Source organism: Neltuma alba, unplaced genomic scaffold (assembly GCF_004799145.2).
Source record: "Neltuma alba isolate B1F8T4 unplaced genomic scaffold, ASM479914v2 tig00011902_pilon, whole genome shotgun sequence".
Taxonomy (NCBI): domain Eukaryota; kingdom Viridiplantae; phylum Streptophyta; class Magnoliopsida; order Fabales; family Fabaceae; genus Neltuma; species Neltuma alba.
Window position 1 is genome coordinate 276,765 of NW_021636500.1, and position 22,546 is coordinate 299,310.

The following is a 22,546-nucleotide window of genomic DNA, read 5'->3' on the forward strand; positions in this document are numbered from 1 at the left end:
TAAAGTTATAACAATGATGAACTGTTATTTTTTTAAATTCAAAATAACATTATTTCATATTAAAAAAGAGAAAAAATATAAAAACTGATTGAATTACCAAAATTCTTGATGGGATTGATGAGAGATTAACTTATTTGTGCACTATTTTGATCCACTAATTGAAATTGAATTTTGTTACTATTGTCATGCCTATTCTAGAAGAGAATTACAAACATCAATAGCTGTAATTAGTTTTTTTTTTTTGGTTCTATATAATTAGTTATTTTTATGTCATACCGAAAATTCAAATTCCTCCATTTCTGTCGTTTTTTATAGATGATAATTCACGGGTTTGTCTATCTACACCAAGAGGGGGGCAAAAAAAAAAAAAAAACAGCACTGAATATCTGTTAATTAAACCCCCCCAAAAAAATCTTCTACTTTCATCAGTCCAATAATTCATAAAAGCAATTTATTGCTTTAAATCTCCCTTTGCCCCCTTATTATTTATTTAATTTTATTATTTTTGGACCCTTTCTTAACTTAAATGTTACTCCACATAACATAAATATTATGTATATAACTTTAAATTTCAAAATAAATTAAGAAATTAAGAATTAAGAATAAAAAGGAAAAGCTGGCTTTTATTTTTAAGTCCTAATTTTATAACAAAACTTCCATATTGTTCTTACGTGAAAATAAAAGAAAGTCAAATGTCAATTCCATAAAGGCACGTTTGGATAATTTTGTTCCACAATAATTACAACATGGATTTATTTATGGTAGAAGATATAACGTGTGGCTTTTAGGAGGCTCACGGAAGCCACTTGGGAAAGAGACCTCTAAAACCACATCATCCACCAAACCCGGTCCATAAATGGGCCCACCCGTAACCGACAAAGGATCCGAGACCCGAAATCCTAACCAATCACAGCTTAATATTAGATAGACCTCTCTCAGCCACGAATTCAGATATGCGTCCTTCCTACGTGTGAACCACGTGGCTCACAAAATCACTCATCGACCCACGTGACGTCACGTGCGATGGACCCCACACAGCCTCTCTCTCTCTCTCTCTCGCGCCCGTCCCCTGGAAGCTCCGTTCCAGACTTCAAGTTTTTACCATGTGAACTTTTGAAGACGAAGTAGAAGGAGAAGTAGAAGGATGAACTGAAAGAGCTCTGCTTCTTTTTCTCTCTCGTTGCATGCGTTTCTGTTTTTTTCTTTCTGCGATGTTTCTCAAAGCTTCTGTTTTCTAGGCACGATTTGATGGTGTTGGGCTACTTTTCTCTGTGATTTTTCTGCGGAATTAAAAAATGTTCCGGTGAATATATGAGAAATGTTTGATTGGAACGACGAAGAGGTGAGTCAATTTTTCTTTTGGTGATTCTTTTTAGCTGTGTTCTTAGTTGATAGTTTGTTATCCATAAGGTGGTTTGGTTACGCAGGATAGTAATCATGGGAAATTGAGGTGAATTCATTACTTGGTCTGCCGTGTTTCCCCTTAGTGTCTTCTTTCTATGTTACTGTTGGTAAAACGGTTATAGATGTGGCATTCTTCTGTATGGTTTAAGAGCCTCTTGAACGTTATCTTGAATATTACATATTTTTTGAATTGGTATAAATATGTCATGCACATTATGGGAGCTGTGGCAAACGTCTGTTCTGTCGCTGGTGTATCTTTAAGGCCTAACTCCGAACAATGAGGGAAGAAGAGATGAACTTCGATCTCTTTTCATTATGTTCAGATGTCTGTTTGCTGAATTATTTAGGCGTATTGAATAATGACAGAATATTTAAAACAAAGAGAAGAAGGGTTTTCATACATGAAAAATCCTGATGGTTGTATGGTTATACCAAATTAGGATACTATTAGAAAGAGTTTATTAATAAGTTGCTGCTACTTTTCAGTTCACATCAGTCTTGGACCTGTTTTAGAATATGGCAATGCGAGTTATTGGTGAGGATAAAGGAGATTTTTCTTAAAAGGAAAAAAAATTACTCAGCTACTCAGCTGCGATCACTTAATAGACCAGGGATGATTGTGGTCGGAGTGTGTCATTTTAGCGACCAATATTCCAGTATTAACTTACAAAGGGGGACTAGGAACTGGGTTTTAACTAGTTTCTGAGAGAACATATGAGATTTACCTTGACCTCAACATGGAGATGGTATAGCGTTGAGGACGTGGCTAGTGGTAAACAAGTATTGTTACAACCTACAAGCAGAAGCCTGAGATTTGGAGTATTATAGACCAATATTACAATTTTTAGGGCCTAATCCCTGGAAGGGATTAGAAAAATCTCAACTGCATGGGGCTTTGTGGATACCTTCTGGGAAGGTGAATTTTCTCGAATTCACTTTCTTCTGCGGTTGCTTATTATATGAAGGAGGCATGGGTGAAGAGTGGAGTAAGACACTGCACCAGAGCTTTCCGGATGATTTGGTTTCTTCCTGTAATGACGCTTTTATTATTGGTTCTTATTAACCAATATGTAGAGAAGTGGAGTTGAAAAAATGGATATAGAAAACCACCGAAACACCCATTTTATTTTATTTTTCACTTGGATAATGATTCTGTTTTTGTTCCCTCCAAGTTCCTTCAGTTTTTCCTTCTTTTCTCAACTTGAAAATCCGGATTGATGGATTCACATAGGTCTCTTGGTCTTCTGTCTATTATGGTCAATTTAAAAATAAAAGGCCTTGATATTGGACATAACCTCGGGTGAAGTTGTTGTAGTTGTACTGGGTAGCTTTTTAGTGCTTGTTACTACAACTTATCACTATATTCATGGATAATTTTTCCCCCTTTTGCCTTGGGAGCGTCACCTTTTTAATTATACATTGATTTGGAGCTTCCCTTATTCCTTAAGCGTGGAAATCAGGGTTTATTATTCATGAGGACGAATTGTGTCATAGACCTTTCAATTCTGAAGTTTCAGATGATTAGTGATGGCCATTGAATAGTATGACTTTAATCTCTAATACACCTTTTCACACAAAAGTCCTGTTATATATTTGATAACATAGTCCTGTTGTATGTTTCGCTGGAACTTTATCTTAAGAATATACGAGAACGGGTACAAAGAAGCAGCTTTGAAGAGAGAAATTTGAAAATAGTTGAAAAGAATGAGAGATGCTGCAGGCACGGTAGATTTTAAATTTAATAAAAAGGGTGCTATGATTGGAAAATTCTAGTGTTTGGATAAGCATTCATTTGTGAACCATTCTATATTTTAGTGTTATATTAAAAAGGTTTGTATTTGGTCCGTTGCCTCCTTGATTCAAACTCAGATCTTGTGCAGTCTTGGTCAACCATCTATGATGCATTTAATTCTTTTTAACTTTATATTTCGTTCTGTCTCTTTGTTGTTCTAGAGAGTTCACTGTTTAAAATTTAATTTCTCTCTGTTTTTTTTTTTTTGCTGCCATGGATTTTAAGGAAGCTATATTGCCTTTATTCCTATTTATTTGTCAACCCTTTGTATTGGGGGGGGGGGGGAGAAAGAAATAAATTGTCCAGTGAAACAGATAAGTATTTCTCTCATATTTTTAATTTGGTATTGGAGTGCCGCTGGCCTGATTTTTTTCAGTACGGCTACCAGTCCATTGTGACTGAAGGAAAGAAGAGCTGCCGCTGAAAAGGAAACCCAATCCTCTCAGGCCTTCCCTGTCAACACTCATAGAACACCACTCACATACTAAACAGATAAGGTCATACGTAGTTATCTATTATAGAACCAACCTATGATGATGTTTGATTGAGGGAAGGAAAGGGAAATTACTTCAGTTGGGGAGGCTGATAAGCCAATTCCTAGTGATGCCAAAAGTAAAATTGAAAACCTGAATGTTAACTACGAGCAAAGAGGTAGGTGAGAATTATATGCTTTTCAGGGCTGCCCATGAAATTTGATATGCAACTGAGATGCAGCTCATGAAGCCTGTTCTCCTTGTAATAGTGTAGTTGAGACACTTGAGATAGAATGCTCAATTCACGAGCTTATATAGGGGATACCTACGTCAATAAAAATGTTGCGAAAAAAAGGGGAGAATTTATAAATTCCTGATGGATCCCAGCCGACTGTTGCCACCAAAACACACAGTGTGAAACATAAGTGTGTCGCAAGGGGAAGAAAAGGGGGAGCTACTATCCAAGAAGAAGACTTAAAGCTTAACTTAAAGCTTAAGAACGTAACAGTTAGGAAAGTCGGGGGGCAAAGGGAAGGTGTAATGAGGAAGAGCCAGGAGGGAACATTTAAAAAGAGTAGTTGACATCTAGAAAGGAAAACAAAGGAAGGGAAAAAGGAATGCTGCTAGAAAGCAAAATTAATTACTTCCTAATGTAAAATGGCATCAACCTTGAGTTCCACTTGACCAATTGATAAGAGTTGTGCTAACTATCCAACGTCACCTGCACATGAAATTGTAGCAATGTAATACCATATACTGCAAGGATAAAATATTTGGGAATTAAAATTCAACAATTATGTAATAAAGTTCCTGAAATACTCCTAGACAAAGGCTAAGCACAACAAACCCAATATGGGTTAAGGCGCAAATTTGCTGGGAAAGCTTTCACTTAAAAGCAATGGGCGCTCAAATTTTTTTTTTTTTTTTTGGGGTGCAAATTTGCCAGAAAGTTTAAAATTGTAGTAATATTAACGTTGACCGTTAAAATAGTGGCATTGACAGTTAACATTTTTAACAATAAGGGATAATATGGCTACAATTTTAAATTCTAGGACAAATGTGCACCTTAACCTATCCCAATATTGTCGCTTTAAAGTGCTAAAAACCCAAGATTAGGTATGTAAAACCGTGAGAATAATGGGAAATATGAATATCCTTGTAAAGAGAGTGTGATTGAGGCATCTGAGATCCAATGCTTAAATAACAAGCTTAAATAGGTAAATGAATTTGCAATGTGTAAAAATGCTAAATACTATTGGACTTCAAAACCTTTTCTTTTTCTTGTTGACTATTTTCCTTCTTCGTATTTATTTATGCCTTATAATGACTTGTTTACAGCTAGCCAATATAATATGGGGTGATGCTACTGAGAGTGATGATCATATTGTGCCTTTCCCAGAGGGAAGTGACGATCTTTGCAACAAGAAAGAATGGAATCAGGAAGCTGCTGGCGTTACACTTGCTGAACAGAAGAAACCAGAGACAAATATTGATTTTCATGGCAAAAAGATAGGAAGCTGTTCAAACAATGATAACAGTAAAGGAGCATCTGATGCAGGATATGGCAAAAGCTCCTGGCCTGACTCATCGTTATCTAGTGCAGCCAAGACTGATCAGGGTACGCTGGGAACTGAAGTATCTAAAAGTTTAAGTGAAATAAGCAAGCACAGCTCATCAAAAGGTAGTAAATTTCTTAATTACTGGAATTATGGTTAACCACTAAATAGCATGGGCTTCTGTGCATGTATACAGTGCATGTACCGTAGACATTTGTCTTGCACTGAGTGTTCTTATCTTTCTATAAAAACTAAAAATCACATGCATTATGAAATTTTTGTTGGCTATTGCTAATTGCATGCATATTTGACAGAAGAGGTTGCTCGACCAGATAAGGATGTTGAATATTTACAGAATGAACACCAGGGGAAAGAACAAGGAGACTTAATTGACTATGGTTGGGCTAATATAGGAAGTTTTGATGACCTCGATCTCATTTTCAGGTAAAATAGAAAATCTATGTCATGAGATATTTGGTATACAATGTTTTGATGTCTTTACACTGGAAATTCCGTAAAGATCTTTATGATTATTCTCACACATCATTCTAGTTTACAAAAATGTTTCTAGAAGTTGACTAAGAAAAGCAAAGGCCCAACTTTATCTCTCTCACTATATTTTGAGATATGAAAGGAGTAATGCTACTTAAACAACTATTGCAATCGCAAGGACATTCATTGTTCCAACTGAGTTGTAAAGGGACAATTTTAGCTATGGTCACAAGGCACAATTGTGGATGCTTCAATTGAAACACTATTTGAATTTATTGAGGAGGCCTTCAATGACAAAGTACTTTTGCAAACAATCTGACTCATCAAAACATGAATGAGACTTCATTTGCTGGTTCTTTTTATTTAATTTACTTTTGGAATGCTTTTTTTTTTTTTTGGTCGTTCTGTTATGCTTCCTTCGATTTCACCAGATAGTCCTTGTAATTGGACTGAACCCAAGTTTCTTATTAACAGTATATATCTTTGGAGTTTCATAAAGGCATTAGTCGGACTCATTATTTTCACAAGTGACGGTTTTGCAGCAATGATGACCCTATTTTTAGCCACGTAAATATTGATAATGGTGATGAGCTGTGGTCTTCAAAAGATGAGAGTAACGGCCCTGCACCTATATCAGTGGACACAAAACCACCAGGTGGTTTAAGTAACAGATTTGAACCTTCAGAAATTAAAGTAGAGTCTGTTCAGTGTGATGATGATCAATCATATGCTCTCTGTTATGACAAAATCACTGGTCCTGTATCCCAAGATACACAAAATGCACCTGACATTGCTGTTGATGTGGGATATGCTGGGATTAGAAGCAAGCTTACTGTAAAGGAGCGGCTGGTATGTCCAGTAAACTGGTAGCATGCACAATAAATGTACCACCCACTTTTTAAGTCTAACTTGTTAGGTGGAGTAAAGAAATTTCTCATTCCACTTTCTTCCCACAGGCAAATCATGAGACGGGAGGAACAATCACTTCTGTGGCCTCTGGTTTAGCTTCTGAAAATGTTGGAACAGCAAATGAACTTACTAATAAGGTATTTCGTGATTATTCTAGAACCTTATGACAATACCGTGAGATAACTGTCGCCTTTTTTTTTTTTTTTGGGGTTACAGAATATGACAAACTCAACTAACATCTTTTTAGGTATTCTTCCTAGAAAACATAGTGAGTTTTTTTTTTTTTTTTAAAAAAAGGAGGTTAACTTGTTCAATTTGTAAACTCAAATCATATATATGCAAGAGTTTATAGTTTGCACCTCACCTTATAGGCAGTAAAAACTCATCTGAGTTGCTCTTCATAAAATGAATAATTCCAATAGCTCTCATACAAAAATGATGGAGCCCAAGCCAAATGATGGAGATCCAACACTGAATTTATATTCAATATCGAAATACTCTCCTTCTCAGTGAAAGAAAGAGAATTACAGTTTAAATAAGCTCACACACAGACCAAGTAAATTATTGAAATCACAGAAAATTCAGAGTGTACACACAAAGCTCGGTAGCAAAAAAACACACTGAAAACAGAAAAGATAAGGATGAAGAAAGATCCTTGTCTCTATCCCAACCTGGTGTTCTGAGAGACCAAGTACTCTCCCTCACAAAACCACAATCTACCTGCCTCCCAGAAAACCCCCAAACCCGCTTAATAAATCTCTCCAATCCCACCAACACACTCTCGACCAGCTCCCCCTACTTGGGGCCCCAGTGGCACTTGCCCAATTCCCTTTCTCTTCCCTCTAGCCAGCCCTTTTTACTCTCTTTTGCCTTTATTGTCTTGTCATAGCTCTTTAACAATCTAGGCCTAAAAGCTAAGGGTCCACCAGATGAGAAATTTCGCCCTGAAGATGGGTGCAAAAAGAAAGAATCACAAGTGTTGATATTGTCTAAGGGATCTCGACAGATCCTTATTGGATTGAAATCTCATTTTCTTTTCACTTATTTCGTTAATGTTTTCTCGTCTAATTCCTGTATTAAATTGTACTTTTTATTTTCTACATGTGTTCCTTTAGAACTTTACCTCTGTTTACTCAGTCTGTTTGTGTACGCATGGTTTTGGTATGAATGGCATGAATACCTTACGTGTTATTGATATGGTCAAAAAATTCATATACATCTTGTTCCCAGTCAGAGTGACTAAGTTCTATCTTTCTATCATTTTATATATGTGAATGCAGGCTTTTGAGCAGAAGAATCTGTTGAAAGCCCAGAAAAAATCACAGGGGGAACAAGAGGAAAAAGTATTGGAGAACTATGGAAGTTGGTCCCCTTCAACAAGTTCATTGAGACAATTTGAAAGTCAACTAGCACCTTCTGCCACACAATCTTCTCCCTCTCCAATTTTAGGGCAACAGAAGCAGCTTCAAGGAGCTGAAACATTATACCAGAACATCATGAGTCCATACGTGGCATCTCCTGTCAATGAAAATCTTACTAATACATATATGCCGTTACTTTCACAGGCCCAGTCAGAAGATCTTAGGCATCAAGCTCTACTTTCTGGATATGAAGTGTCTTCTGATATAGTGAATCCTGCTGACTCAGTCAAGCCTCTGGCCATGACTCCTCAGGAAAAAATTGAAAAGTTAAGGAGGCGGCAGCAATTGCAGGCAATGCTTGCTATTCAGAAACAACAACAACAATTAGGCCATCAAGTTCTTAGCAACAATGAATCCATCGCTCAGAAATCTCCTTTAGAAATGCAAAGTCATTCCTTTGATGGGACTGATGCTCGAATTGAAGATCTAATCAGTCTTCCTGCACCTGGCCATCCTCCGGAACAAGATGATTCCAATACAATGTCTGTGCCGGATGATGATTATTTTGATGAAGATGCAATAATATACAGGCTTCAGGATATCATATCAAAGGTATGGTTGAGATGTTAGTGGTGTATGTTTTGTAATACATTAATCTCCTTGTTTACTAATTTGGACATGGCTACAATCCTGAGGCAAACTTTATGTACAGTTAGACATCCAAATAAGGCTTTGCATCAGAGATAGCTTGTTCCGGTTGGCACAAAGTGCAATGCAAAGGCATCATGCTAGTGATACAAGTAGTACGAACAAAAGTAGCAAAGAAGAACTAGAAGTTGTTGCAAGAGAGGAAAGCAATTTCTCGGACAGGTTTGTAAGCTACCAAGATTCAAAATTAATGACTGCTATAACTAGCTGATTTTTTATTGAGCTAGGAAACTGTAAATCTTACAACTCAAGCATATGCTATGATGAGTACATATAATTCCTCCTTGAATAATTGACAGCATCAGAAACTGATAAAGGTGGAAAACAATACTGTTATGTGTTTGTCTTCAAGTAGTACTTTATGATATTATCCAGTTCTTGGGTCCTCAGTTCCTATATGCAGTGATAGAGTCTGGACCTTGGGCAAGGGCTCTAGGCCAGTTAACCATAGCAAGAATAATTTTAAAAGGAGGGGTTCTTCCTTTCTAATGGCACAGAGACACATTTTTAGCATTGCAGAAGAAGCAAGATCAGACTTTGCTGTAGGAAACCGATTCTGACAACATTCGTGACGGTTAAATAGATAAATAAATGAAGAGAGAGGTGCCAAGTGAAAAAACAATCAAGGACTGGAATCCTTATCTTCCTCAAACTCATTTGAATTGTAGACAAAATTATTCAAAAATAAATGAATGAATAAATAAATAAATAAGTAGATAAACAGGCAGAACAGATGAAGAGAGAGGTACCAAGTGAAAAACAATCAAGGATTGGAATCCTTATTTTCCTGAAACTCATTTGAATTGTAGACACAATTGTTCAGAAATTCTGTCTAATGGGAATATCTGAAATAGAAAAGAACAATTTGTTCTTCATCGCTTTAAATTCTGATAGCTACAAGCCAATTGCTCTGTATCTATTATTTCTTGATCTTGGTGTTGATTTACCTGTGGGTTATTAGATAATTATTTGCATAGAAAGTCCAGTGGACTTGCATGCTTTTGTGTGATTGGTTAGGAGCACTTTTCTGGATGATTAATTGCTAGTTCGATTTCAACAGGTTAAACCTGTCCTATAAATTGCTTATTGAAGATAACCAAAGTCTTGGTGGCTCTTATTGTTCTGTTATTGCCACAGAAAACGACAAATACAGATATAGGGAAGGAAAGGTTAAAGCCATCAATCCAAATCCCTATAAAATAGCCTACGATTTGAAGTTAAATTAAGCCTTTCTTATTGACATGTTAGGAGAGAAAACATGACGAAAGTGCTGAAATTACTGCAGATAAATATGATAAAATGGATTTACAGAACTGAACTGTGCAACGTGTGATAACTTGTGTTCTTCAACACTAACCCTGCTTGTCTCTCCGTATTAAATAAACACCCTTTCCTAGCCTAAATATGGCCATAATTTCCTAGTTAACCATTGTAGTCTAACGTATGTCTCCACTAAGTAACATGTTTAATGGGCACCATCGTAATGATATATCTGAATTACTGATTTTTCTTTCCTTTGATGAATCATTTTGGGATCACAGAAGTACCACGATATCCAATGCTGAAACAGAAACGAATCCTATCGATCGAACTGTGGCTCATTTGCTCTTTCATAGGCCTCTTGAATTGAGAGGAAATCATCGTGACAAATTGAAGTCACCTCTTTCTGCCAACATGCAATGTGAAAACAAGTCAACTAACCTGGAAAACTTGCCTTTGGAGTGCTTGCTAGATGAGGATTTGAAAAGTAATCAACCATTTTCTCTCCAAGGGTTTAAAAATTCTAGCTCAATGTTTGAGGCCCCGCCTATGGAACAGCTTAAGAAAAGTCCTTGCGTTGACACATCTGAAAATGCATCCACCAATAAGGCCGCTGATGTTGGGGTTCAGGAGCTTGAAGCTTCTCAATGATGAAAGAGGTTCTCAATAAGTACTGAGGGTAATACCTTCCTATATGACTTCTCTACTTGTTGATATGCTTCTCAAACGCAATTATGTATGAATTTACTGGTAATGCAAATGTTCTCTTTTATTGGCAGCTATCTTGTTCTTAATCTAGCGCAAGTGTTGAGGACTATCATCGTAAAAGAATCCCAAGTACCAGTGTCATGCATGTACAATTTAAGTCTCAATAATATCTATGTTGCCTCTGTTTTAAAACCATGACTAGTGTGTATCATCCAAACGTCTGTTGCTATGCTGTCATAACTTTACATGAATGTGTCCAGTGGTAAAACCACTCGAATGTCAGATTGGTCAAGTCTTGGCCTGACTGATGTAGACCAAGTTTTAAGACTGATGTAAGATTTTATTTACGCGACTTGGATAGCATTTTCCAGTGATCATCATATTAGAGTAGCCCCAAAACCAGCTTGTGATTTTGATTAGGATATCAATTACATCTTTGGCTGCAGGCAAAAAGTCATCTTTAAGAGGGATTCAGGAAGCCCCATTGGTTAGTACCCCCCCTCCTTTTGAGGTCGACTGATCTTTTGATTTTGCAACTAGAGTTATACTTGATTATCAGCTCCATTCTCAGCCATTAATCTTCAATGCAAGGTCCTAACTCGGTTATTGGTGCCATTGTTGTGATCGATGTGAGTGTGTAGGCTAAAAGGGAGGCTCCCATGTTATGAGCAAGTAACTAGAATATGATTAATCTATCTTCGTAGTCATTTTAGTCCAAAATAATAACACTGATTGTGACAGTATAATGCAAGATTTATGGTTTGTCATGCTTTTGATTGGGGTAAACACCTATAATTTCAAGTTGAATAATGATACTTGGGTGGCATGTTGATAATGGATTCAGAGATTCCCATAACTTGAATGACCTCATTTGAGTAAGATATTGACTTGCAGTGGATTAACCAGAGTTGAGTGCTTGATGGACATATCTACTGATAAATTTTTTAATATTTGATCTAACGCCAAAGTACACGAGCTAGGCTTCAATTTTGCTGTCCTGTTGAAGACTTTATTTCGAGGAGTGTTCGGAATAATCAGAAAGCACTTGTAAAAAGTGTTTTCACGTAAATCAAGACAATTTTTTTTTCATATTTGTTTTATATACTGTAAAATTATTTTTAAAATCCTAATTTGGTTTTCACTCAAACATATTTTAAATTTAAGTGCCTAGGTCAATGAAGTGGAATGAAGAAAATGTTATCACAGGAGCTGAACAAAATTGTGTGGCGGGGTGAGCAAAAATAAACTATAACAAAAAACTGAATCAAACCAAATTCAATTTTGGTTTTTGGGTCCAGTTCTTTTAGTTTTTGGTTATATGTTTGGTTTTTTTTTTTAATAATTTGGTGTTCGGTTTGGTTATTATGAAAAAAATATAGTTAAAACCGGAAAACCAAAATAAATATATAATAATTTATATTTAATAAATATTATTATAATAAATATACATATGAGTGTATGCGAGCTCTTCAAATATATTTATATTTAATAAATATTATTACAATAAATCACATTGAATAATAAAATATCATTAATTAATGATTGTAGTTATGTTTTTCTAATTTAAAATCACTTTTCATATTTATATATTTTTGTTAACTGAATAATTAAACCGTTAATTAATTTGGTTAGGTGTTTAAAATTAATTCTATTTGATTATTCAGTTAATTTGATTATCATTAAAAACTGAACTAAACAACCAAATGCTTCCTCTTATTTGGGGACCACTAAAAGCAATCTTAATATCAACATTAATGGGGCTTTTTTCTTTTTCTTTTTTTCAGGAAACGCTTAGTTATTTTTGTCCATTATTTTTGCTTTTCTTCTGGAGTTGGAAAATTGGGGGGAGGGGTATTGGGTGGTCTAAATTTCTGTTTGTCATAGAAACTATCTTGGATAAGTGGAAATTATCACTCTTTTGATCATGCTATTGTTAATGTCACGAGCTGCTAATACTAACAGACACGTTAGGGGTTGTTTTTGAGTCACCCTAAGAGCCGTTTGGTTCAATTGCAAACTCTTTTGGGAATGCAATGAGGTGCAATGCCATAGGATGCAATGCAATAATGATTACCATCAATATGCTTGGTTGTTCTTAACAAGATGTGCATAAATTATTTTTCATATTTAATCAGAATTATAAAAGGTCCAAAATGCCCCAAAACTCCCAATTTCCAATCATCTTCTTCCTTAACCAAAACACTAGCGTCAATACAAAATCCAAATAAGAATCATGTTTAAAAGAAAAAATCTTAAGCAGATCATGAGCATAACGAATTAAAGAGGAAAAAAAATATATGAATTAAGTTTTAAACATGGTTTTAAATCTTATAGAAGAAACAAAATAAAAACCAAGATTTAAACCATAGACGTATGAAAATCTCATGTTTGTCACAACAAATTTGATTTGGACATTTGCCAAAAAAATAGATCCAGAGGAAGACGTTCATAAAAAATAGATATGAAATGGAGACATTCATAGCTTCAAATGTTAATGGCCAAGGATGAAAATGACGATAATGAAAGGAGGGAGAGAAAAAGAGAAGGGCTTCTCACCAGGGGAAAAAAAAATAGAGACAAGGGAAAAAACGTTGATTATGGTCGATGGGGCTAATGACGCCATGGGGGGTGGCTATTGATAATGGAGGAAGAGGAAGGAGACAATGAGAACAAACACAAGGATAAATTAGACTTTTTGAATCATGCAATGAACGGTAATAGAGATTCATAGAGGGGAGGTATGAATAGGTATTACCAATTTTTTGGTAATAATCATTACCATGATAAATCCCATTACCAAACTAAAGAGCAACCAAACATGCTTTTTTTGGTAATGCAATTTTAATTACCATTGCAATGCTGTAATGGGATTGAACCAAACAGGTTTTAAGTCTTCTTTTCTTTTCATTTCTCTCTTTTTTCTCTTTTATTTTATGTCAACTGATGCCTTCACTGAATATATTGCGAATTCAAAGGCTTACAAAGCTATCCTTTCTTCTTTACTCTCTGCGTATGGGTTGGCAAATTTACTGTCCAATCAAATAGTTAGCCTTGGCTCGCGACGGGAAGCTCTAATCAAATTTTATCTATGGATGAGACGCAAGACGGAGTTCTTAAATTTAAAAATGACCACCTTGAAACACCACATTTACAATTCATTACCAAGTAGAATTTTTTCCCCTATGCATAGTTATCCTTTTATTAGAGGTAATTTTATTCGAAGCACTATCAGGTATTAAATGTGAATACTTTTCATAGCGGGAATTCGAACATTAGTTTGTAACGCTATGAGGTACTAGCTATCTCTGTTAGACATAATCCTCATTAGTTTGCCAAGTAAATTTTTGAAGTTGATAACTTTTGTTTGGCAACACGTTTGGTTTCACTACAAGTAAGTTCTTTTATGTTTTGAGACAGACCTAATATATTTATTTATTTTTTTGGTAAGGACCTAATATATTTATTTTGTCTATTGCAAAATTATTTAAGATAAGTTGATTCAAACAAGTAAATTATATTTGGGGTAGGCTTATTTTTTATTCAGCTTCTCTTCTTCCTTTTTTTTTTCACTTAATGACTTCTGTTTTGGAAAATAATAAACAGACTTTAAAAATTAACATCTAGATTTAGTTGTCAAGTTATTATGATAACTAAGTGGTTATTTTTAACTAATTTATAATTAATGTTGACTAATTGTACATTAACAATAATAACATGAAAAAATTAATGTTATGATCTTAGTTTTAAGTTGTGTTAAACTTGGTCCTTTAAACGTGATTTAGGTGCAATTCAATCTAATATTTTACTCGATTGCAACTCAGTTCTTAATTTTTTTTCATCATATTATATTTTTATCCATGCCAGCCCAAAATCACCTCTAAATCATTTTATGTGGCAAAAATTGTTTATAATACTTATAAATTTGTTGACCCTGGCTTTCAACTCAATATATGTTTAGAAGAGCCTTAGAAAGCTTCAGAATTGGGACGATAGAAAACTTATTGAATTAGAAAAAAACTGAAATTTTGCTCCTAATGAAATTTAAACATTCAGAAATTGATATTTAATATATCATTCAAACAAATTTTTGTTAAACAGATTTTTTTTTTCTTTTATGAAAGTATATCTAAACATAAATCATATTAGATTAATTGACTTTTACCTCAATTTCCGTTAGCAAAAATCAGATGAAATAAAAATTTTTTGTCAATGTTAATCCAAGGTAAACAAGTCTTATGTGTGGCCTTTTCATAAAATTGGGGGAAAAATGCTAAGCACGGCAGGGGACAAAAGAAGATATTGAAACTGTATATGAATCATAGGTGATCACCTCCTCCTCGTTGAGCCAACCAATAGAATGGGAAGAATGAAAATGGAATTAAATTCCATAATAAACATTAGTTTTGCGTGAAATGGATCTTGATATTAAAATGAAGGGTAAAAGGGTCAAAATACTTTCTATTTTTTTCAAAGAGAGCATCAGGTATCATAAATAAATCTTAAATGTAAAATACACGCAATTTTTTTTTTTAAGTGGGATGAAAATATCATATCTGTAGACGTTTGTTACTTGTTTTTGTGACGCACGGAGGATGAGAGGGGGATTGAATTGACCAAGGCGTGAGAGAGACCTGGACAGAGTCCAAAGGAGGGGGGAAAAAGTAACAAATGTTTGGAATAGTTAATGAATTTGGCATTTTCATCCATTTAAGAAATTCATATATATATATTTTAAGAAAATAATAAAAAAATACCTACTGAATTTCAAAATGATAAACGTGATTTTGATAGAATTTGACATGTCAAAATCGAAAAAATATTTAGTATAATCTACTTGTTCCAATAAGTAATTTCTTTGTCATTTTTTCTTATATTTTTTTTGCTCAAAATTTGTAGGAACATCATCATTTGGAAGTCTTTTTTTTACTCTTGGATGCCATGAAAGTTTTATTTTGTAACATTTCTATCCTACACTATTATCCGCTGTTAAGTTTGAGTGTTTGACAGTTAAAGATATTAGTTAAACCATATAATTTAACGGTCAAATTTAATAATACATAACGGTCAAAATATTTTTGCTATGAAAATAAGCTTCTAGGATATATAAGAGGAAAAAAAACTTTTAAATACTGGATGCTCTTTCATAGATACTTCCAACATGTAAGCTTATGCCTTGTATATGATGCCTTTATTTATAACCAAATAAGATAAGGTTGAAACCTACCCCATCTTCCCCTACCCTCCCCCTCAAACCACACAGCTCTTTAGGAGAGAACGGAATGACACCGATGGCTAGGGATTTGGTTTGAATCAACCGTTAAGATTATAATAAAATTAATGAGGGAGATTTACTTTTAAAAGTTGCATGATGTGGCTCTTTCTCAGTAGTTGGATCAATTGGACGGACAAGATTAGGAGCTTCTAAGGGATCCTAAGAAAAATGCTTCTGGGGGAAACTGGATTGCATGCCATTCAACTGTATAAAAATTACCTCACCGTTCACTGAGGATAATAATATTGCATACATAACGCGAACGGCATCATCAAAATGCCACTTCAATGCCTTCAATTAACCTGCAGTGATTCCATGTACGAACCGTGACAAGATTGAGAGAAGAAAATGAATAAAAAATTTCCCACTTCCTAATGAAACATTTTTTTCTTTCATGATCTATAATCGAGATAAGATTCTTTTCATATATTTATCCCATATTTCATAAAATTACTTTTAAAAAGTTAATACAAACACCCTAAAAACAAGAATCCAACTTCCGTTAGGAAATACGTCATTACTAAATTAGGAGTATTCAAGTGACCCATTAACTCGTTATGCTAATTTAAACCTGATAAAAAAATACCCAATCCTGCTTAGAAAAAATTGGCCCAAAAAAATATTGCTCAATTTTGGGTAGTGTCAAGTATCTGGCACATTGTGTGCCCTGTCTATTTGACCTTACCTAGAAAATATAATATGCATACATATTATAATGCTATTATAGTTTTTTAGTTGTTTGTTTTTAATAAATCATGGATAACCGGATGTTATTTATGTTTTAATCTAAGAAAGGATGTTGTATTAGAACCCATTGTGTTGTATTTGAGTGTGTAAGTAATGTGAAATCATACGTACTGCTAGCATATATGTTTATTTTTTTGAATATTGCAATTTGTGAAATTATGAAATATATATGATATTATTAGGCAGGGAAGCCCACCTTGCTTAGCCTGAAATGACTTACAAAAATGCAACCCATTTATCTTTTAGGCTATGCATCGAGCAACGGCTGCGTTTTGCCTAGCCCTAACCTTATGCACCCCTAATTGAAATGATAAATAAAGGGTCCGTTTGGATCAGCGATTGAAAAAATAGCTTATAGAGAAGTGAATATTGGTAAAAACTAAATTGGATAAGCTGAATTGTGTTTAGATTAGAATTCAGAAAAGCTAGTTTGCAAAAGTGAGATTGCAAAAAAATTATTTAGATTATGGTTGAGTAAAAGTAAGTGTGGTTATGAAATAACCAAAATGGGTATGAACTTAATAAATAATGAAACATGATTTAAAAAAAATAATTTCACATAATACAATGAAATTAAGATAATTTAATATGAAGAAATCAAATTTAATGAGTGAATTAAATTATACAATTTTAGAAAAATCATAAAAATATTTGATATATAAAGTGAAAGATGGAAAAACAAAATAAATTGAGATAATATAATGAAGAAGTAAAATTTATAGTCAATTAAAATTGAAAAACTTAGAGAAATCATAAGAAATAATTTACAAGACAAAGTGAAACATGATAAAAAAAATGAATTGACACAACACAATGAATTTAAATTAATTTAATATGAAAAAATGAAATTGATTGAGTGAATTAAATTTGAAAACATCAGAGAAATGAAAAAAATATTGCAAATATAAAGTGAAACATAATTTGAATAGATAAAAAAGTTATGAACTCCAATTTGCAGTATTGTGACAAAGTGAAACGAAATAATATTACATAATTAATTAATTGATAAGCTATGGATAATTTGGTCTCTGATTGCATCACGAATGCGATTCATATGCGATGAAGACTACGATGTAATATTTGAAGATGATGGTTGACTAGCTTCAGCCTGATCATGTTTGCCAACTACATTACCATTTTCAGCTTGCTCAAAAAAGACATCGGAGCCTGAATGTCTCCTTATAAGGTTATGAATGACCATTGTTGCATAAACCAGGTACACTTATGTTTAAAAGTCGTAACTACGCATGTTTCATAAGATTTGAAATCTATTCTTCCAAACACCGAATATTCTTTCTATTGTGCACCTTAAATTGGAATGATAATAATTGAAGGCTTCGTTACTATTTCAGAATCCTACTTGTCGTCGGAAGTCCTGAAGGTGGTAGCGCTCAGATCTGTATGGACCTAGATATCCATTTGGTGTGGGATATCCCGCAGCAACCAAGTAATAGTTCCCTAATGATTCATGAAACAATGAGAGATTGTGAAATGAATAAAAAAATATGAAATAATTAAAAAAAAAACCATGCATGATTGGAACATATAAACACATACCTGGAGGTGGATGAGGGAAACTAAGAGATGAATTTGTAATAGCACTGTCAAATATATGAGCATCATGTGTAGATTCCTCCCATCCTGCCAAGACAAAAGTGAAACACATATCCTAATCACATACAACCATGACATTTTGTGATGGATTTCCCTTTTTGCCAATATATTTGTCTCATTTTACAGTTGGGACAACACACTGTATATGGTGCCATCAGTTGCTCTGATTGCGTCCTTAAAAAATAGATAGTAACGTGGATCGTTCTCAATTTTCCTATGAGTTCCACAAAATGTAGGATTTATGGGTCAAATAAGTTCACTCAATAGGCTAAGGCAAGCTTGCAGTACATTGTGAAAGTGCTTACTTATAGTTTCCCCTAAACGTTGAAATTGTTCCTGGATAATCCTATTGCATTGTCCATGTGCAACCGTGTTTAAAAACATCAAGACCATTTCTGCAATTGTACGTACTTAGACTTTTGTAAACCATGCTCCTCCAATTTAGTACATAAGAGGTGGAAAATATCTTTATCCATTCTAAACATTTCATGACATCGATCATCATGCCTATTCATAATTCCTTGTACCCATGAATTTCCTGTCTGCTCACTAGTTTTGCACGGTTGTTTAAACATATGCATTTCACAATAATGACCAACCAATACACCTACTGCTTCTTACTGTGTTAATTCCTCATTAATCATGGATAATTGTGTTGAATGGTCACCTTCATTCGACCGTGAATTGTTATTCCAATTCCACAAAGTATTTTCATTCTATGGTGAATCATCGTTCCAAATAGCCATTTCCGGAATAAACCCTGTAATTGTTGTGACAACAAAGTGTAAGCATTATAAGGACTACACTAAACAAAGTGTAAATAATTTTCATACTGCAAACAAAAAAACCAAACGCATAGATGACAAGTAAAAATTAGCGTAAATATATTACATAATTATTAATAAAGTTTCTACAACATGCCACATCAGTTTAGGTTAAAATAGCAAGTAGTTCAAGTTAACAAGTACAATAGCAATAGTGAAACAACTAAGTCCTAAACTAAATCCTAATCTACAGGTCCCTTCCATGTGTCTGGGTCTTGTGCTGCCGGTATCAACTACGCCAACAACTTGCTTCTATCATGCATAAACCCCAAATAGGCTTGCCTAGCCCACCTTAACCGTGTAAGCATCTTAGCACATACATAATATAGTTGATTGTCACCATTAAGCTCCTCAACGATAGTCAGGTGTGCCAAAACCTTATCAACTAGTTGGGGATCTTCAACTAATGCTGCTGCTCGCTTGTCAGAAGCAGCTGATATGACACTCAGGCTATCAAAAATTTTGGTAGACGCAGCTACCTTTTTCCTTCTTTGCATCAGATGTCTCACCCCTCTTTCTCTTTCCATAGCCTCCTAAGCCACTTGGTCCAGTACTCACGGGGTTGTTTAAGTTGCAACCGGCGAAGTCATCTGTGACCCCTGCACTGGCTGTTGGGTCAACACCAAAATTGTCATCCTCACTGTCCTCCGAACCTTCCTGTTGGTCCAGCCCGACTTTATAAACATCTTCCTCCTTTTCTGTATTAGCTTGTGCAGCAGGTGCCAGCTAAGACTGTGAGGCTGATGGTGCGTACATAGAGTCTCCCAAAACCAACACATTTTTAAATATTCTCATCAAATCTGATGCAAATATCAACCCCTGATGTCTAAATTTCTTGAAATTGGGGTTCACTTACATTAAGATAATTAGGTGGAATCAAGTAATGTCTGAACTGATATTTGAAATTAAAACTCAATCAACACAAGTAGTTACTAGTAATTTTTAGTGCTACCACTCATCGGAGGCCAACATCCTATTTGTGGCTGCATCATAACCAATGCCAAACTTTCTAGACATCAGTTGTTCCCACAACTTCCAATCCCTTCTCAATATGTCAAATCTATTTTTCAGTTGTCTCTTGTCATAATTTTCCCCTCTCCTTTCCTTAAAATTCTTTTCAATTTTACTCCATCTAGGCCTTGTAAACAATGTTCCTTGTTGTTCCTTTTGCACTATTTGCTCGACGCAAATATTGATAAAATTTTTTATCATATGCGGATCCCATATCGCTTTTCCTTTATCATAATCTATTTTTCTATACAAAATAATATAACTATAAGACTTATTTAAGCAACCAAACAAGCAACCATTATTCAAAATAATTTCACACATCAAAACACAAATGATGTTCCAACTAATCAAGAGGAAATGTAATCTAAATATATAAATTCAATGAAAGCGCATTTAAATAACCAAAATATATATAGCAGTTATGGTTTTTTCCCCAACAAACCTTTCTATCCTAATGGATGATGGCCTGATAGAGGGGAAAAAAAAACAGGAGAATACACTCTTTCTATCTCTGCCTTCCTTACTCTAATATATAGTTCAATATTCTTCTTGCAGGTTTATTACTTCGGCTCTATCTAAATTTCTTTTCATTTCCTCTTGCATTCTTCGGACGGAATAATATTTTTATACGTGTTAGATGCATTCTTCATTTCCTGTCCATAATTAACTAGCTTCAGGTTTGCACCTCTGATGGATGATTCCAATTTTTTAATGACCAACAGTTGCTCAATCCTTCTTCTTAGTTTTTTTTCCTGTTAGATGCTAATACCAACAATTGCTCATATAATTTTTTCTTCCCTGTCAGATGCTCCTAATTATGGAAAATAATTTTTAACGTGTGTTTCCACCTCTCTAACCTGTGTTTTTTTTCCCAAAAAAACTATCTCATTTTGCACGAAACATGTGATGGAAGAAAAAAACAGGGGACACACGGCTGTTTATAGACCTTTTTATTACCGCAAGAGCAAAAATCCCAATGAGTTTAGTTTCTAAGAGCAAAATCCATACTTGAACAGATTACATGTAATAGGATTAACATCATCATGGTCGTTTCTTTAACTCTACAAAAGCTCGGATGAAGGAACCAGAGACCGTGAGTACTTAGCTTAACCAGACAAAACATAGCTCGGATGAATTTGCAACATTTACAGCAGCTCAACTCCACAACAATTCAATAGCTCGGCCATTACATGCAACCAGAGAAACGTAGATGAAAAGAGAAGAAGAAAAGAACAGAGATGCTGTAGGGTATGTATCGGATCCGACACTATGGAGCATGAGGAAGGTAGATCAGGCTCTGTTTTGTACTCTCCGGCCGAGATATACACAGGACAACTCACCCCCAAGCTCAGATGTCGGCCACCACAGCTATAGGAGGAGTCTTCAAATTTGACCTTTGAACACCTTTGGACGACCGATGAAGCACGCAGAGAAGCTTCACCCACCAGACCGAACACAACGCTCAACTCACGCCGACCAATGGACGAAGAATGGCAGAGTCACAACGGAGCTACGGCAACAGACTTGACTGCACAGCGCATCTTCTCTCTAGCGGCGAAGCTTTGACCTTTACGAGTGAGGAGAGGCAAATGAGGAAAGGCAGCAATAAAAAATGAGGAAGGAATAAAAAATGATCATCTGACGGGAAATTAATTTTCCTAACGGTCCAGTAGCACGGTGCAATTTTAAAAAGCTACTCCTTTGAGCTTATTAAAACGCACAATTGAAGGCACAATTTGGAGCTCAAATGGGATGGGCCAAAAGCTGTCCCAAACACTCTCTCTTAGCCAATCGGGCTTATCATCTACTCAAACCTCCTTTTGGCCCACAAAATGCCAATCCAAATAGGCTGAAAGACATATAAGAGCTTGTTTGGATCAACATTGCATAAGTGCTTATAAGTATTTTCAAGCAAGTCAAGACAAAACTCTTCTCACATATTTTCTTCGTATTTCGTAAATTACGTTTAAAAATTATTTATAAGCCATTTCAAATAAGTTCTAAAACTTCCTAGAATGTCCAGTCGTGCGTCCACAATGCAGGGAAATTGCAAAAATCTTCCTTTTAACATTATCATCTATGGAATAAGTTCTTGAACAATCTCCTCTTTAAACAGTTTTAGATTGACATTTTGACCCTGAATGTCATTAATCCTATCCATCCTTCAAAAGCTCATCATATGAAACTTCGTACTCTTCAACATCACAATGAACTTGTAATTCGGCTACACTTGTTCCGTTCCTTGAAAACATGTTGGTAAGAGTATCAAAAGAGGAGAAAGATTTTGAACGACCTCATCCAGCATTTTTTGCATGCCTATAAACAATAATAATGGTCACTACAGTATATTAGTACGAAATAAAAAAAAATCACAACATAAAGTCAAATAATAATAAAACCCGTCATATATTTATA

General features: G+C 34.8%; 1 protein-coding gene across 5 annotated transcripts; it reads left to right on the forward strand.

Annotated features, from left to right (window-relative positions):
• Positions 1-1,076: 1,076 nt before the first annotated feature.
• LOC114719276 (protein LNK2-like) lies at positions 1,077-11,145 on the forward strand. 5 transcript variants are annotated; one of them, XM_028904755.1, is made up of 9 exons: positions 1,077-1,342; positions 5,008-5,350; positions 5,540-5,669; positions 6,260-6,566; positions 6,674-6,763; positions 7,907-8,599; positions 8,700-8,857; positions 10,237-10,634; positions 11,110-11,145. In XM_028904755.1, the coding sequence occupies exons 1-8, from the start codon at positions 1,319-1,321 to the stop codon at positions 10,604-10,606; spliced, it is 2,115 nt and encodes a 704-aa protein (XP_028760588.1). In that variant the 5' UTR covers positions 1,077-1,318; the 3' UTR covers positions 10,607-10,634; positions 11,110-11,145. The 5 variants fall into 5 exon arrangements, with proteins under 5 accessions (XP_028760588.1, XP_028760587.1, XP_028760589.1 ...); XM_028904754.1 differs by lacking the exon at positions 11,110-11,145 and adding an exon at positions 10,735-11,037; XM_028904756.1 differs by lacking the exon at positions 11,110-11,145 and adding an exon at positions 10,735-11,037 and having other exon boundaries at positions 10,237-10,614.
• The last annotated feature ends 11,401 nt before the right edge of the window (positions 11,146-22,546 follow it).

Bases quoted from the DNA above. Each gene is read 5' to 3' on its own strand.
- LOC114719276 (XM_028904755.1), top strand. From the start codon at position 1,319: ATGTTTGATTGGAACGACGAAGAG. The intron at 5,351-5,539 runs GTAGTAAATTTC...CATATTTGACAG, and splicing joins CAAGCACAGCTCATCAAAAG to AAGAGGTTGCTCGACCAGAT. The intron at 5,670-6,259 runs GTAAAATAGAAA...ACGGTTTTGCAG, and splicing joins GACCTCGATCTCATTTTCAG to CAATGATGACCCTATTTTTA.